Source organism: Labrus bergylta, chromosome 8, assembly GCF_963930695.1.
Source record: "Labrus bergylta chromosome 8, fLabBer1.1, whole genome shotgun sequence".
In the NCBI taxonomy this organism is placed as follows: domain Eukaryota; kingdom Metazoa; phylum Chordata; class Actinopteri; order Labriformes; family Labridae; genus Labrus; species Labrus bergylta.
This window is the reverse complement of record NC_089202.1, coordinates 26,936,288-26,954,353: the sequence shown is the minus strand read 5'-3', so window position 1 is coordinate 26,954,353 and position 18,066 is coordinate 26,936,288. Positions and strand designations below refer to the sequence as shown.

At 42.4% G+C, this 18,066-nt stretch overlaps 1 protein-coding gene across 3 annotated transcripts in view; it reads left to right on the top strand.

The window, feature by feature from the left end:
- The first annotated feature begins 747 nt into the window (after nucleotides 1-747).
- Nucleotides 748-18,066, top strand: part of LOC110000840 (TGF-beta receptor type-2) — a 36,916-nt gene continuing 19,597 nt past the window's right edge. The window contains exons 1-3 of one of the 3 annotated variants that reach the window (XM_065957984.1): nucleotides 748-1,038; nucleotides 10,885-11,032; nucleotides 11,149-11,345. In XM_065957984.1, the coding sequence (XP_065814056.1) occupies nucleotides 954-1,038; nucleotides 10,885-11,032; nucleotides 11,149-11,345 (430 nt within the window). In that variant the 5' untranslated portion in view covers nucleotides 748-953. Of the gene's footprint in view, nucleotides 1,039-7,550; nucleotides 7,700-10,884; nucleotides 11,033-11,148; nucleotides 11,346-18,066 lie in introns of those variants that run through there. The other 2 variants (XM_065957983.1, XM_065957982.1) reach the window with 2 other exon arrangements.

Genomic DNA, 18,066 nt, shown 5'->3' with positions numbered 1-18,066 from the left:
CTTTGCCTTTAACTTTGATCAGGTTTTTGATAGCCTGTTTCAATTCTTTTAAAATAGCAATGCACCAGCAATGATCCTGACCACACCTCCTTTTAAAAGCAGCGTGCCTACGGAGGCACAGGTACAAGATGTTGCTGCTAATACAACATGGCTGTTGGCCCGGATATTGACAGTTTAAGTTATCAAGGATCGGCAACAACAGTCATGCTAAGATGTGATATAGGATACACTGTTTTTGAGAAAGGTTTACAGTATTTGTTCACTGGAAGACTGTTGTGTTTAATGAATTGTTATTTTGGGGGAAATGTTCTCATGTTTTGTGTTTAAATGAGAGTAACAGTGTTTTTTTGTTTTTTTTTAGTCATTCTTGTGGGAATTTTTTTTTTTTTTTTTGCCTTGTATGAGAAATGCTCTTCAGGTGTCTGGGAGTCTGTTAACTTTCTGAAAATCTCTAGCTCTAATATTTCAGAAAGCTCGATGGCTACATTTCATGGCACTGAGTTTATTTCAATGTATACAGAGCTGTTTACTGTTTCCATTTCCAGTGTTTGGATAAGTAATTACACAAACACACACACACACACACACACACACATGCAGAGAGAAAGAGAGAGAGCCAGAGAGAGAGAGAGAGCCAGAGAGAGAGAGAGAGAGAGAGAGAGAGAGAGAGAGATTCCTTTCCCCCGCCTCCGGTTTCCTGTCAGAACCGTATGTGGGTGTGTGTGTGTGCGTGTGTGTGAGAAAGATAGAGAGAGAGGGGGGGGAGAGAGAGAGAGAGAGAGAGAGAGAGAGTGAGAGTGGGTGTGTTGATGGTTCGGCGGCTTGACTCTCCAGCTGCTGAGCGGGTTGGAGCGCACCGACGAGGAAACAAACTGAACTCACTCCTCATCTGAACTGTCATTCACTCCACCTTGAACGTGAATGAGAGTGTTTTGGGCGGAGGACACGGAAACATGGCGGGACAGCGCTGTTTTTTATCTTTACATGGAGCTTTATCGATCTTTTTCTTCTCCGTGCTGCTGCGTCCCGGGACTGCCGGTAAGTTACGCATGTTGTAAACTTTACCAACACTCTGTGCGCTCCTTGCTGTGGAGTCACTACACACCTCGCTCCATGTCAGTCACAGTGTAATTAAACTAAACTTGGACTCTGTGACTGGAAGGATCCTGGGAAACCGGGTAACAACACGTTACGCATGGCTCTCTCCGGAGAGCCGAGGACAGCCAGGCGCAACAGGTGACTCAGTCTGCGGTGAACACACACTGCTCAGCTGTGCTCGGAGTGTTTGGTCCTCTTACATTAGGTCACGGTGGCGCCTGGTTTGAAGCAGCACACTTGTTCGAACAGAGAGAGAGAGGACCTAAGAAAAAGGTCAACCTTAGTGCAAAACGAGCTATAAGATCTGATAGAACTTTTATTTTGAATAACTGCAAAGTAATTTTCTAAAATACCAGTAACCTCCAGTGTAAAGTTTCTTACGGTGCCTTTAGTTGTTCTATACATTTCATATTAAAAACCCCAATTCCTAAAAAGGTTGGGTCACTGTGTAAAATATTGGTCTGAATAAAAAACAGAATGTCAAGATTTGCAGCGGATCAGGAGGACAGGGATCAGCCATCCTTGTTATCAGTGCACAGTTCAAAAAGCTGCATGGGGATGCATTAGTTCACATGACGTCAGTAACCTGCACATTTATGAAGGCACCCTCAATAATGAACCATACATACAGGTTTGTGGAGCAACATACGCTGCCAAACAGACAACTTCTTTTTCAGGGAAGGCCTTGCTTACTTCAGCAAGATGATGCCAAACCACATTCTGGACGTATTACAAACATCTTTGCTCTGGATAAAAGAGTCTGGTTGATAAACTGGTCGCCCTGCAGTCCCGACTTGTCACTAAAATCCTTTACTAAAAACAAGAGTGGGAACACATTATACTTTCCAAATGACAGAAAGTGCTGAGGACTCCTCAGTCCTCAAAACACGTTTTACAGAGAGCTATTCAAGAGAAAGGAATACAACAGAGTGGAAAATATCTTCATTTTTCAAAGAAATCTCTCAGTTTCAACATTTGATACGTTGTCTGTAGCCGTTTAAATATGCACTTCTGAAAATGTCTCGATCATTTCATAAGGGTTCAATATTTGCGCTATAATGACAATATTTGCTTTATTTCAATGCTACGTGTAGTTAAACTGAATCACACAATCAACAAAAGAGCGGAGAACAACATACTGACGGACAGAAAACATAATGCAGCTGTTTCATTACGTGCACTGAGATCGTAGTGGTCGCATGCTTACAGTCTATGCACCGTGCAGCAGTCACTCCCCCCTCCTATTGGCTTGAGGTGAATTCTCTGGAGAATATCCCACTGCTTTCTCACATCAGCTCAATCGGACTTGCTGCGGAATAAAAACTAAAGGTCTGTCAGGAGAAACTCCGGGTGAAGTTTGAGTTCACACACACAGCTCCTCCAGGAGTTTTTCAGGAGTTTTCTCAGGAGTGTGGAAGCCCTCTATGTGATGTTTTCAATCAAATATGGGGTTTCAATGTTTTGCAAATCATCACATCATGTTTTTATTTAGATTTAAAGCGTGTCCTAACTTTTTAGGTATTGAGGTTCTTGATGAAACACAGTTGATTTACCTGCATTAAGGTAGCTTTAATTTGAATCTCACTTCACCTGTCTTCAGCAGTGCATGCCAGCCTGTTGTGCAAACAGTTGTACCGTGTTTTCTGTGGCTCAGTAAATGAAAACATAATCTTAATAACGTCATCCGCGGTTGGGTTTCTTCCTTCTAATCTTTCAAAACTCATCTTATTTAAACTGGACACACTATGTTCGACTAAAGGGTAACTATCTTGGGATTTGCAACAGTTGCAGTCATTCTCTATAAACTGGTTGCTTGTCTATAAACTTGTAACATTGCAGTAAAACCTCTTTCAGGTTGGAAAAGGCTTCATTTCTCTCACTTACTTTTTCTGCACACTTTATATCTGCTTGTAGAGTGAGTGAAGTAAACCAAAAGGGAGCATGTTGTAGGCGCTTTGTGCATCATGTTATACAGTTAAGGAAAAATGTAGTCTGACATATTTAAATCTCTAAAAAAAAAAAATGTAGTTTTGAGGATGTTTGGCTGCACATGTGAGTTTGTATCACAGAAGTGGGATCACAAAGTGTTCCGTTCACACTCACTCTCTAAACATGTTTGGTGGCACTTTCCCTCCTCCGCACTGTAATTTTAATGTGTTAACGGTTGCAATTTAACAGCCTTGGCAACTTTCCACCTGTCATACCGTATAACACCTCCCATACAGTACCAGTTAACCACAGGAACTTCCCCTACTTGTTGACAGGTGGGCTGTGTGAACAGTGTTAATTCTGTCTTAGCATCTTTGAACAGGCACGTCATACTCTGCCCTCAGTTGCCTTTCTTTCTCTGCGCTTCTGATTTTTCTTCTTGTCCCCCTCTCTATGCTGTTTGTTCTTGCTCCTCCCATGATGATACCTATTCTGAACCTGGAAATCCCACATAACACATGGACTGTGTGGTCCTTCTGCATTATGTGTGTGTCACAAATAGACATACAAATGAACACACACACACACACACACACACACACACTTCCTCACACATTGTGACCCACTGATACGCAGCACACGCACACACACACGCTGCCTCTCATTCTGACATCTCCACATCACCTCGGCCTGGAGGAAGCTGCTCACTGTACTCTCCCAGTACCAGAGCAGCGTGACATTGTGGTTATACAAACACCAAACACCAGGCCTGGACTCTGTGTTGTCTTTATCTCTTCCTTCTTTGTTTGCTTTCGATTGATGTGGATAACCATCCGCTCGGCGGGCTGTCACAGGAAGGTTCCTTCTTCCTTCCTTTCCAGAGAATCTTCACATTTCCCAGCCCCTGTGCTGAGCCGAGATTGTGCCTGACACAAGATACTCTGAAGGTGCCAAAAAAAAAAAAAAAGGGAGAATAAATCAGGGTTGAAAGGGGGAACAGGAGACTGCTTTAAAGGGGAAATAGATAAATATTTGTCTTGGACACAGGGATTGTGTCGTTTTTTTGGGAATAATGTGTATTTCTTAAGACACATTTTGCACCCCTGAAGAGTTCCCCTCAGTGTAGTTAGTGTGTGTGGGCCTGTACAGTCCTGCAGTCCTGATACCTCCTGTGTTTACATTGACTTTCCTGGGCCTCAGTGTGCAGAAGAGGAGCGGAGAGAGGAGGTCATCCACTTTGACCCCTGAAGTGTCTTGCTTTGATTTTGACCATATTAGTCGACTTCCCCTCGCACTCTCTCCCCCCCCCCCCCCCCCACCCCTCTTGACTTGCTTCGCCGACTCTCTGGGGTCAGAAGGAAGAAGAAGGCGGAGGTAACAGAGAGAGGGAGAGAGCGAGGGAGGTAAAGATGGGAGGAATGAGAGGATTACAGCCAAGTTGGAGAGAGGGGGGGATTAGGAGGGAGCTGTATAGGTGGGAGGATAACTTTCAGGAGCAGGGGGGAGGGAGCTGAGCCGCCTGCTGGGGCAGTTATGTAGCTCTGCACGGCCTTATGCCAGTTGTCTTTCCTTGTTTCAGTGACAGGACCAGAGCCATCAGGTTCTTTTTTTCCTTTGAAATATTTCTGTTCTCTTTTTATTTGCTTCATTGCCTTTGAAATTGAGGGAGTTTTGATTTGGATGAACCTGCTTCACAGAGAGATTTAAACCGTCTCCCCTATATGTGGAAACCCCGGAAGCACAGTCCCCCCCCCAGCTCAGGTGTGTGATCAATTCAAGTCTTGACCTGAATATAAAATATACTGAGAGCTGGCGCTGGATATGTTAAGAGAAATCTCTAAATAAAGAAGAGCAAACTTTTAACACAAAAACTGAGGGGGGAATTCACTAATCGTTAAATGTGGCTGCGAGCTCCATGAATTTTCTCCCTCTCAAAGAGCAATTCACAAGACATTTGCACCAATGATATCCATGTAATGATCTGTGCCCATCCCGAAATGCGTGGCCACACAGAAAAACTCACAGAATCAAGGAGATCTTCAGGCAAACGAAAACTCACCCTGTTAGATCGATGCTAAAACATCACTCAGCCCAAAGAGACGAGCAGGCAGAATACACAGATGCAGAGTCAGAACTTGAGGTCAAACTGGAAGATGAGCGAGGTTTGAAGTACTGACTTGACTGCAAGTGATCAGCTGTGTGCCCAGCCCACTGAGGGGACCAGCAGGTAGGGAGGAGCAGGAGTGAGCGGACAGGAAATCCATTGAGATCCAAGAGAGAAGAATTGTGACAATCTAAGAGCAAACATGACACACTGAAGTTTTTTTTTCACTTCTTTGCATGCTGGCTCTTGTTTTGCATCTGAAGGTGGAGATGAGCCAGCATCATTTCCCCTCTCTGCTGCAGTGAGGTCTGCCGAGGAACAATTATATCCACATAGATGAGCTGCTCGGGGAGGGGACACTTCTTACCTGTTTATTGTAAAGTGAAGTCTCTATAGATTTGATATAGATTCATCCCAGTGAGAGCAGCTCATCCAGTAAAGAAAAATGCTCTCATCACCGTCCTGTGTGAAATCCCAGAACGTTTCAACACATGGACAAAGTGTGTGCATGTATGTGTCCCGAACTGATTGAAACCTTAATATATGAATTAAAATAAATGTCAGAGTAATAGTTACAGACTTTAAATACAGATACTTAAAAAAAAAAATACAAAGAAGGAATTAATGTCCTGATTACTCGAAAGCTTTTTGGAAGACCTCTTACAAATACTGTGGTGCAGTTACCACCAACTCCCAGCAGGCATTAAACGTTCTCATGAACAGATATGAGCTCTGTATTTGTATTAAAAATAAGCAATTTTTTTGCATTTGGATACGTTTGCTGTGCGTTTAACCGTTTGCGTATGCTTATTGAACTAGACAACGCCTTATTGGCTCTTTTTTTGTCCTCAGGTTAAACATGCATTAAAGCTGCACACTCCTCTTGTGAATCAGACTCTGAGTGTTTCATGCAACAAATAAAAAATCTCCAAACTATTTGATCTTTGGCAGAACATTTTACTGAACACTGATCACTCACTGTGAGAAGCTGATTGAGAAAATGTGTTTTTCCGGGACCTTTGAGTGACGCTGCCTTCCCTGGTGTGCAGATTTTTTCACTTTTTCCGTTCATATTGGAGCAGTATGGGGAAGTCTGTCCTCTATATGAGTGATTAACTGCAGTTAAGTTTCCTGTCTGTCCTCCCGCGCTCACATCCTCAGTGGAGGGAGGAGGGAGGAAGAGACTAAAGGGGAGGAAATAGAAAGAGGACATAACATTCATATTTGGTTGAGGTGCTCAGATGGAATTTTATTTATATTTATAATATAGTTTCACTATATGATTATTATAACTTCTGTTAGATGAGGATCTATGAACCAAGAGTAAAAGTGGTTGCTTCATAGATGTGTGAAGATATATTTTTACGTCATTTCAGGAAACCACTTTCTTCGATAACAAAGTGATCATCGGTGTCTATAAAGTTTATTCTCTAGTATTAATGCCACATGGGAGCAGGTCACAGTAGCATAATTTCCCTCCTTGCAGTAACAGGAGCACGAGGATATCTCACATTTCAATCCCAGCCCCTCCAGGAGCCGTGAAGAGCGGGTTAATGACAGTCCACACTTTCCTCCTCGGCCTTCCTGCGACACGCTCGGGTCACTTGTGTTTTATAATTCCTACACATGAAGCGGCAGCAGGAAGAAAAAAGAGTGAAGTAAGAAGAGAAAAGTGCTTAAGCAGCTGTAACCGTGACCCACATATCACCTTAAACCTTCCTGCACGGTGTATGCTTCTAGTATGTGCAGCAACACAATCTGCTAGAACTTCAAAGTAGAGGTTGTACAGCTGCAGCCTCTTACTATTGACGTGTGTTTCAACAGTGTTATTATCTGACCACATATCCAGAAAAATGTGTAATGAGGACTCTTAAGTGTAGTGTTTAAGTGCCTTGGTTACATAATAAATCCATCTTTATCTCTAAGGCGCAGCGTAAAGGTCGAAATGAAGACAACTAAGATGACAGCAGAGGCGATATATCAAACAACAGAAACAAAAGCAGCCTGTTCATCAAAGTGTATTTCCTTTAGCAGCCGATATCAGTTTTTTGTTTACGGTTTGTCTGGGTTTAATGAGTTATTGTTGCACCAGCAAAAACCAAAACCATCTGTTAATGAGATCTTGATTTGTAATCAGTGTTGCTGAATGGTTCAATAAAGTTTAATCAACACCATAAAAGACTTACGACACTCGCTGGTTACAGACTGTAACTTTACCCCCCTTACTCATACAGTCTCTGCAGCACTTCGCTGCACTAAATCAGCAGGTTTTATTTGTCTCGGAGGTTGTGAGTGGGTGTGAGCGCTCCGCTATTTCACGCTCTCGGCCCAGCCCCAAACTCCAGACTCTGTGTGACGGAATGCGTCTTGAAAGTATATCAACTGTGTTTCCCTATTAAATGAATAACCCGACCTTTGCAGACTGTGTGATCAGGGATCACACAAACACACACACACCCACCGATATAACACACACTGTTAAAGGAGAGCCAGCGAAGAGTAATGGGAATTCATGCGAGTCCTCCTCTGGTTGGGTTTCTTGGTTTAGCTGTGCAGACGTGCTGCCAGGTCAGTAGATTGAACGATATCAGAGACTGCACTGCATGCAGTTGTTTTGTCTGTGTTTAAGATTTCAAACATGTGTAGTTGTTGTTGTTGTTGTTGTCTCTTTCATCAAAGGGAAGTGGCTTTCTGTCTTGTCAGGCATTCCCTCTCTTTAGTCTGTTTCTTAAATCTACATCCAGCACTGTTCCTGCACCTCTGGCCCACATTTGATCGGAACTGTTTGCTCACACTCCATTTGCGTTTACTTGCGGAGAGAGAGAGAGAGAGAGAGAGAGAGAGAGAAAAGTGAGAAGGATCACTGGCATCATTTTAATACACGGGTCTCAATAGGGTTAAATAGCACCACTGTCACTGCCTGTGGCAATGAGTGTTGGTCTTTGCGGATGAGATGGTATTTGCAACGAGACTCGGGAGGGTGCAATCTTGCACAAATTGTTGGATATATATTTACAACTAGAGACAGAATTTGTATAGAGCTGGTGCAACAGGCCCCTGAATCGTTACCATGTAAGTACTAATGTGCTTCATGTTACAGAAGTGGATTGAATTCAGTGCCTGGCTCAGTGAAGCTGATCCTGCACAGATGCTTTGCAACATGGAGGCTTGAATGTAGACCTCCCTGCAGAAAGAGGTGTTCCTCCCACTCTAAAACCACCATGCTGCACCACAACCCCTGCATACACTACACAGAGCAGCATCCCACTCAGCCTGAACTCAACACAAAGGTCACACGGGGAGGCCTTTCTTTCTTTCTTACTAGAATCAAAAAACATATATTTTAAAGGGAAATTGAGCCATGACACATGTTAAGCTGGCTATCATGGGTTTCTTTCCTATAGTCTTGTTTTTGAACTAGCAGTTTTTGCAGGTCTGAGCAGGTCATAGAGCAGAGGGAGATCAGAGCAGTTCGAGTCATGCTAATCTGAATGACAGGGATAAGATTGTACTGATTACAGTACCGGCCCAGGCAGAACGCGACTGTATCGCATGCATACCTTTTAACCAGCCAGGTGATGGAACAATTTAACCTTAAATATAGGGCTCAGGATCATGAATGAAGATATGACCAGTTTAACACACTACAGTAAACATAATTAGTTGGAAACAAAGTCTTGTGCCTTGTGTTTATAATAAGCTGTGTGGGTCGTGTCGGGCGGGAAAGAATTGTTTGTTCGATGGATTTGGCTTCACATTTTACACATAAATTACTTTCAGAAAACCCAGAGCATTCACCACAGATCAGAAACAATCCACATCCTGTCTTTCATGCTGTCATCAATTATAAGGACGTCATTCATTGCTTCATTCAGGAAATCTCTTTTGCATGGTGTTTTTTGATGGGATTTTAAAAAGACTCCATGAGGTTTGGAATTATTTATCTGAAGTGGTTTGTCCTGTATATTCTGCTGTGGCTGTCTGTGTTGATCGTTAAGTGTGGTCCTGGCCTACTTTTGTATGATTTGTTGGTTTCCTTTAGCTCCGTACAGCATGTTTGAGGTGGTTGATCTTGGTACATGTAGGGCAGCGGGGAGGAGGTGTCTCACTGAATTGTGGTTGTCTGTGTTGACAGTTCTCACCAGGTTCAATTCAGGTGACTGATGCTTTCCTATGTATCAGACTTACTGTGTGTTGGACAGTAGTTTACACAACTATTCCTTCAACCTTAATGACTGCACAGTGTATTTACCTTCTGCTCAAACAACTGGCAGCAGTGTTTCCTTAATTAGCCGGGCAGTGGATGATTGCTTGCAGTCCTGAAGTCCTGCACAAACTTTTCAAACTTGCATTGCACTAACTAGAAAGGTTTCAGTACCGAAACTTTGGCAATAAATGTATTTTTGTATGCCAGACAGCATGCAGGAGTTCGCTTGTGATTTTTCAAGTTCTTCAAATTGTGACTGTGGACACTCTTCTTTTTGACTCCTTAAATGAGGCGATTTTTATGTTGCCATTCTCTTGCGTTGCTTAAAAAGTAGATTTGATTAGTGGTGCTAGAAAGGGAAAATACATTCTTTCAAGTATGTGTACAGAAACTTTATGCAACCCCTGCACAAGTCAGTGCCCCACTTGGGCCACCCCAGTCAAAAACAAATCTGGGGACGTCCCTGATGATGAAGTTGTGAAACTGTTGCAAGCTTGTAGCTTAGGAACAAAAGTCATAGGGGTAGACTTCGAAAAAATGATGACTGCAAGGGTGAGATGTAGGTCAGTCGATCATGTGCTGTACTTTATGACGATTCCTATTTAAAGCTTATGTGAGGAGTTCTTAGCTGGTTATGAAACAGGCTGAGTTTAATAATTATGTTTTTTAATAACCACCACCTCTATGCAGGCCTCTCGTGCAAGCTTGAAAACTGAAACTAATTCGCTCCCTTAAATTGTGCAGTAATGCATAAGAAACCCTCATATTTAAACTGTTGAAAAAAGATTTAGTGTTTGCGTCTGTTGGAAAAAGGTTATTATAATAAAATAATTGGTTGGGTCTGCGCAGGCACACGCAAGATGTTCTACAGTACTACAACAAAAAATGCTTGTGTGGGTGCTGGGCATGTTATCTCTCTCTCTCTCGCTCTCTCTCTCTCTCTCTCTCTCTCTGTTTTCTGACTATATCCACTGTCTCATCTCTAAAATAAAGGCATAAAAATGGCCAAAAATAAAACTTCAAAAAAAAAGAAATGCATGTGGATTTGGTTGTGCGGGTGATGTTATGACGATTTTAATCAGACCTTTTCATACTAGACGGAAGACTTCCTGTTTGTTTTTTTTTTAGGTCAAAAACCCTCTTGGAACATTCTGAAACTACAGAAGAGGTTACGTTGCAGGAGACTGAGTTGGTGGAGGGATTTAGATCATAAACACCACAAACCACCGATGTTGTCAGCCAACTTTATGAGTGTTTGATATTCTCTTTAAACCAAAAGACCATCCCTCTCTTTCTGGTGGGCCATCTTACTGAAGCATGTCAAAGAAAAAAAGTCAGAAGAAAACATACTGATGGATCAAATTTAGAAATGTTTACATAAATATTTGTCACATCATTTATCAATCCAAATCAACCTTTTCTTTTTTTTCTCTGAGCCACAGGATGAAGCGGACACTTTCACCATGACAATACTGTAGTAGCTGTCTGACACATGAGGCCTGGCCTGATGGATACTTCTGTGTGTGTGTGTGTGTGTGTTCTGCAGGTATGCCCCAGCTTTTCCCCATGAGTAAGCTGTGTAAGTTCTGTGACGTGGAGCTGTCCTCCTCCTGTAGTGGCACGGGGACCTGCTTCACCAACTGCTCCATCACATCCATCTGCGTGGAAGCCAGCGAGGTCTGTGTCGCTATCTGGTAAGGTGCCTGAGAGCCGAAACATTGCCTCCATGTATTCTTTTGAACACGACAGACAATAAGAAACAGTCTCATTGTGAAACGCCCTCCGCTCTGTTGTTCTGTTTGTCTCTTAGGAGAAAGAACGAGACAGACTTCTCCATCGAAACAATCTGTCACGACCCGGCCAAGTCGCTGCACGGCATTATGCTGGACGACTACAACAGCTCCACCTGCGTGATGAAGGAGAAGAACACGACGAGTGGGATGGCTCACATCTGCTCCTGTTCTGAGGAGGAGTGTAACGACAGGCTGTTATTCTCCCCCAGTGAGTGTATGTCAAGAACACTTTGTTGCCATCTTCATTTTTCATCCATCTAAAATTTTAAAAAGTAACCTTGTGCTTTGTTATGTTTTTTTCTAAGTTGTCCATTGTTTTTACTCTCTTTCATTTATCTCACTGTTACCCCTGAGTTGTCATCTCCTCCTCCGCTTTCTTCCGCCTTCTTCATCTCTAACTTTCTCTCCGACCGCAGACAAGGAAACTGTGTTTGTATTTTGGTAAATGAAACGCTCACAACACTGTGGGTGCTTTTTAGGTCTCATTACTGCCGCTGCTGTCCTGTGCGCAGTGCGTCATCATCACAAACAGGAAGTGGAAATGGGGTGTTTGTGTGACATGTAAACAATGCTGGGGGAATCCTCAGTGCGGTCACAGACTCTCAGCTGGGAGCGCGTCGTGTGTTTGGCTGCTGCTTCTCATGCTGCTAAGAACAGAAATTTGGTGTCTGTCTCAGCCTCTGAATGTCCGTGCGTGCGTTTGTGTGTGTGTGTGTGTGTGTGTGTATGTGCATACGTGTGTGGTTGTGTAGACCTGACATGCTAGAGAGCTCAGACATATGGTTTCCTGTCTGTGTTTAACTCAAATCAGAAACATCTCCTGCACATGGTGAGCAGGCCCCATCGACACAGAACACCTCTGTTGTGAGCGCCAGAGAGGTAGACTCAGTCTGCTTCAATAGGGGGAAAGTCATTTACAGTATTATCAAGACAGGGGAGATGTTTGTATCTTTTTTTTTTTATCTGCTGTACGTATAAACTAAAAACTTATGTGGGAGGCCAAACTGTTTAACCAGACAATCCTTTTTCAAGCCTCAGGTTGGAAAACATCCTCCTCGTTTTGAGGCCCTGCGCCCTGAATTCACTGAAAATGAACAGCTGCTCCCTTTTCCGAACGCGCACTTTAAATGCTCTCTTCACCAGACTTATTTGCATCTTACCACTTATAGACAAATTCCTACGGCTGGTCTGTGGTGTGCGGTGCAGGCCGCCATTACTGCGGTGGCATCGCCTCGTCTGCTGCTGCCTGCTGACTGGGAAAACAGCTTTCTGAGATGGATTAAAAGAAAACCTCAGACAGCTGCTAATGAAGGAACCTTAACCAGACAACCTTAACAATATATAGATTTCACATATTAGACGTCTTTTACAACAACAATCTGATGACATAATGTAGAAATAAAGGAAAAACTCAACCGCCACATAGTCAATGCTGTGTAATATCACGTTATTCTACAAGCCAGTTAGCTAGAGTAGGAGCATAATGACATGCATTTCTATAGATATTCATTAAGCATGTTTTTTTTGTTTGCTGATGCAGCTCTTACCTGATTATGCTCACTAATAGACAAAGGTTAAATGAGATCATTTCATTAATCGGTGACGGATGGTGATGGACATCCAAATAGTATCTACAGATCACTCAGAGAGGACAGATTGCTTATAATTATTATATTATTGTCTTAATCCAGCTCTGAAGAACTTCTTCATCCTCTGCATGGACAGTGAATGTATGTAAAGTGTCCGCTCTTATACGGTGTGTGTTTATGTTTTTGCTTGGTTGTTCGTTTGGTGCCTGTTTTGACGAATGTGAGCTTGTATGTTGTGATTTATTTTGAAATTCACCTGGACACCCTGGGTGTTTCCTTGTCTGATTTCCTGTCCGGCTTGATCTATCCTGTCCAGCCTCACGCATGCTTTTTTAAAAATTTAACCTTTATTTAATCAAGTAATTAACCCATTGAGATCAAGATCTCTTTCACAAGGGTGAAAAACATTGCATATTTTAAACATTACATGATAAAGAGACAGTTTACAGACAACAAGTTAAGAGAAAACCTCAATCACAATGTGCAAATTGGTTTACAGATAGTGCAGAGTCGTGATCATGGATTACAATTCCGAAACACAGGCACTGTCCAATTGTCTCGCTTGCAGCTATAGCTCTGTCACAAAAAAGACCCGCAGCGTATTTTGAAACAGAGCAGAGCGTAGTGGCACTGCTGGCACTCGCCAGAGACGGGCTGCGGCGCTCGCTGTGGAAAAAAGGAGCATTGACTTGACTAGCAGTGTAAGACAATCTTGATAAGAGACAGCACAGGTGGCTGCTCTCTCTCATTGAAAGTCATTGTAGTTCGCTCATTGACCGTATCGCTCTCTCCCTCCATATCACTAATGGCAACTTGTAGCGAAGTAACAGTGTCAAAGAAAAACTTCCTTTAACAGTCGGGAACCTCGTGTTGAACAGCCGGCTGAGACTGTGTTGGGCTTGGAAAATGGGATAGAGGGAGATGCAGAAAGAAAGAGATAGAAAAATACATTATGTAAATAATACAGACATGCTCTCTGGCAAAAAAAAAAAAAGCTCTTCACACTGCTGCATCATGCTCCCTTTACCACGCTGAAATCCTTCATCGCCGGCCTGAAAATCTGCTGTTTTTCAGAGTTACAGACACCAAATGCTCCCTCTTTACAACACGCTTCATGTTCTTCAATTTTCGGTTCGTTTGTGTTGCAAACTGAGGACAACCTCAGGGGCATGCTTCAACCTCAAAACTACAATTATGTGGGCAGCAAGCTACAATTAAAAATGCCATGACCATGACTAGCAGTTATGGGCAGTGTCTTCCAGTCACTGGAAACAGATCACCAATACAGTAAGTTGGATTTCTGAGTTCTGTCTTATCTGCAGCACATGAGTCATCTCCACTGTTGTCAGTCTTTGCTTGTCCCTGCACTCTGATCTTAGTATTTTTTGGTTCCCTGTGTGATGGACTCTGTAAATGGTAAATGGACTTGAGCTTGTCTAGCGCTTTTCTAATCTTCGGAGCGCTTTTTTTACAACGCAGGTCACACCGATCCATTCATACCCGTTCACACGCTGATGGCAGAGGCCGCTTTGTAAAGTGTCCATCAGCATTAGCGTATCCCATTCATGCACATTCATACGTCACAGAGGAAGCAGTAGGAGTAACTTGAGGTTAAGTGTCTTGCCCGAGGACACATCGGACATGTGGCTGCAGCAAATGTCTGTAGATAACAGTATGAAGAAAAACTACCAAAGAATCATGGGAACTGTTAATTTAGCCTTTCATGCATTTGATCTGTTGAGGATGTGTATGACAGTTTTTTGTAAATAATAATCCTATCAGTTTATATTTCTGGTTTCAAAACACACACACACATACATACAGAGGACTGAGGGTAAGGGTTGTGGTTCCTTCCTCCCATTGAGGACGCATGCAGCAGGAAGTTCTTGTTATTGTTTATTGGACCACTGCCACGACTTATTCCTCCACAAATGCCTCACATTGTTTCTCCCCAGCGTTACATTCCTGCGACGTGCCTTGAATAGTGCTGGGGGGATTGGGTTTATTGCTTGAGAGTCACACTTGTTGATTGTCATGAGTGTGATGTGTTGTAAATGTCACCACGAGGGAGTGAACATTGTGATCCCACTGCTGCAGATGCTAACAGGGCTTTTTGGGATTTGATGGACGGCTCTCAGTGGAAGCACGTCAGAAGTGAGTCTGATGGGCAGATGTGTGCTGTGCTGTGCTGTCAGTGAGATCAGGGCTGTACTGGACTACTTTATGTCAGTGGAATTGTATTTGGCTGTTGGAATACAAAGCTTCAACTATTTGTTCCTTTTTTTTCTCCGTTTGTAGTGTCACAACAAAGTCCTTTATAAAGCTAAATGCTAAATGCTTATTATCTAAACTTCTATGCACATTTATCAGGTAACAGACATTAAAGGCTTTATATGCGCTGCATATATTACTCGCGCTGCATTGTTGTGTTAGCATGCTAATGCTAGCGATCTTTATTATGCTGGTATCTTCACACTGCATGTAAATTGACCTGAAATGAGCGTGATCTAGAAACACAGTTAAGCAGTGAGTACAGTATGTTATTCTTCTTTTCTCTAGTCCCTCAATTAAACAACTTTTATACACGAGGGGAGGAGTCAGCCGCCTTCCCGGCGATGTAAACAAAGTGAAGATAGGACTCTGAAAACTCTGAAAACATCACAGACAGTGGGACTCGGGTGTTACACCCATTGTAGACAGTCATGACTCACAGAGTTATTTTCAGAGGATATACTTGATTTATATTATATTTAAGCGCATATAAAGCCTTTAAACATTTACAAACAGTTTATATTTATTTTTCATGTGAAATTCCATTTTGTTCTACTTGTATCATTAACCAGAATCATTCTAGTCAGATGGAGAGATGAAAAAAATGCAGCAGTTCAGCTGTGTATTAGGGCAGGCCAATTGTAAAAAAAAAATGCTTTATTCAGTGCTTTTTGACTGTTTGTTGTTACCCAGTCGTTGCTGTTTTTCAAGAGGATTGAGAACTATGCAGACAACTTGGTTCCTGGTAAAAAAAACAGACAATAACTTTGTGAAGGCTGTGCAGTATGTTGATATGCAGGGTTAAGTCCTGCCATCCTGGTTGTCATGTAAACAGAGCCCCTCCCCTCCTGTCAGACGGATGAACAACAACTTTGGAGAATGTCTGGGGCACCCAGTCCTTAAAATTTCAGGAGTCCATATGAGAAAACAGCTTTGGTCAGTTGCTCTGTTTTTGTTCTTTGGAAGACGTGGACTTTAGAGTGATTCAGCTTTCAGTTAAAAAACCTTGTGAATGATTAACACTGAATACCTGATCGCCAAATTCTTTGAGGTGAAGCTTGTGACCTGCTGGTTGCAATCAGAGAGTTTAAATAATGGATGAAGCCTGAGTGACGTCACCCATCTGTTACTGCAGAGGGCATTTGATTGCCAGTGACGGGGGTCTCTATACTGAAAATGATGTCCCACCCTAACTTTCAGTCAACCTAATGACAGGCTGAGAGCTGAGGCGGGTTTTAAGCCTCCTGACACATATCGCTTATCAATTAGTTCAACTAAGTGTCTTATTGTGAAGAACGCTTTGACATTTTTGAAAGGGGTGTACCAGTGACTTACAACGTTTCTGAAGTTAGCCTCAAGAGGACACTCGACAAACTGCAGGATTTCATACTTCTGCATCGGCTTCATTTTTCAACACCAGAGGTTGCCGCTTGGTTGCAACTCAAATGCAACAAAAGTGAAAAATATGGATGACAGATGATGTATTTCTAATTCTACTAACTTAAGTGGAATTAAACCTTAAAGGCTTCATATGCGATTTTTTGATCCAGCAGATGTCGCCCTTGAGCAACAGCATGAAACCAAAACAACTCGCGCTGCATTGTTGTGTTAGCATGCTAATGCTAGTGATCTTTATTATGCTCGTATCTTCACACTGCATGTAAATTTACCTGAAATGAGCGTGATCTAGAAACACAGTTAAGCAGTGAGTACAGTATGTTATTCTTCTTTTCTCTAGTCCCTCAATTAAACAACTTTTATACACGAGGGGAGGAGTCAGCCGCCGTCCCGACGATGTAAACAAACTGAAGATAGGACTCTGAAAACTCTGAAAACATCACAGACAGTGGGACTCGGGTGTTACAACCACTGTAGACAGTCATGACTCACAGAGGATATACTTGATTTCTATTACATTTAAGTGTGAAACACACACATTTAACACATTTAAGCGCATATAAAGCCTTTAAGGGGCAGCCATGGCAACACTGTGAATAAACAAATCACAATCAAGGTTACTTCAGTCATTTGAGAAAAGGTCAGACAGAACAGTTACTATAAAGTATCTCTAGCAAATCATCATCATATGTTTTGTTATTAGAGCAAACACTTTCATAGTTATTGAGTCTTGGTTTCATTATTAGAGCTAGGCTGGGTTGAAGTGTTGCTGCAGCCAGAACCTCATTTGATTCATTTTCAATCAAGAAAATAGTTTACACATTCTTTTAAGTTCGTTACAAAAAAATCTGCACGTCCTCAGTGATTGTTCCAGGAACACAGAAACTGATCAGAGACGATCCTCCTCACTCTGAGAGACCTGGATCTGTGTGACACAACATTTGTTTCACATTAAGATCCTGTAAAGAGGATTTGGAGCAGACTGCCGCCGCCTCTCAGCCAGCATCAGTTACACATGTGTTTTGGAGCTCGTTTCAGAGGGAGAGGCAAGCATCGATAGTAAATACTGACTTGTCATAGTAACATGCTATTTGTTTTAGTGCTGTATTTACAGCTGTGCTCTTGTGAAAGTCGGGTTTACATGCTTGGAGGCACGCTATGTGAGGAATGAGATGAAGGTAGAACTAATTCATTCCTGACTGAGATTCCTCGACTTGTACTGTCTGTGTTTTTATTTTTTTCACAGATGTCGCCTGATCTCCTCCAAGTCATTTCATGCGTTATTTTGGAGCGTCTCATGGTGAATGAAAAGCTTCCTCATGAAATAAAGATTTTTTTTTGATGATTAAGAAGGTGAATGAGTGATAAATAAAAGGAGAATGAATAAGAAAGACTTCTTGGTGCAGCCTGCAAAGAGGAAGAGGAGAAGAGGACGGATATGCAGCTATAAATGAAAAAGTGGCTCCTTGCATGTTCCAAGATCTGTTTTTTTTTATATTCCTATTTTTTACAGTTCCTCCTTAACTGTGGAATCTTGGCTCTCCGTCAGTGAGTACTTCAGTAAGACTTCTTTATAGAGAAATGACTCAAACAGACCCACTCTAAGCTGCATTAAAATAAGAAAAAGAAGGACGTGGTGGTACAGTGAACATGGGATGAGGAAGCATAGAAAGAGAG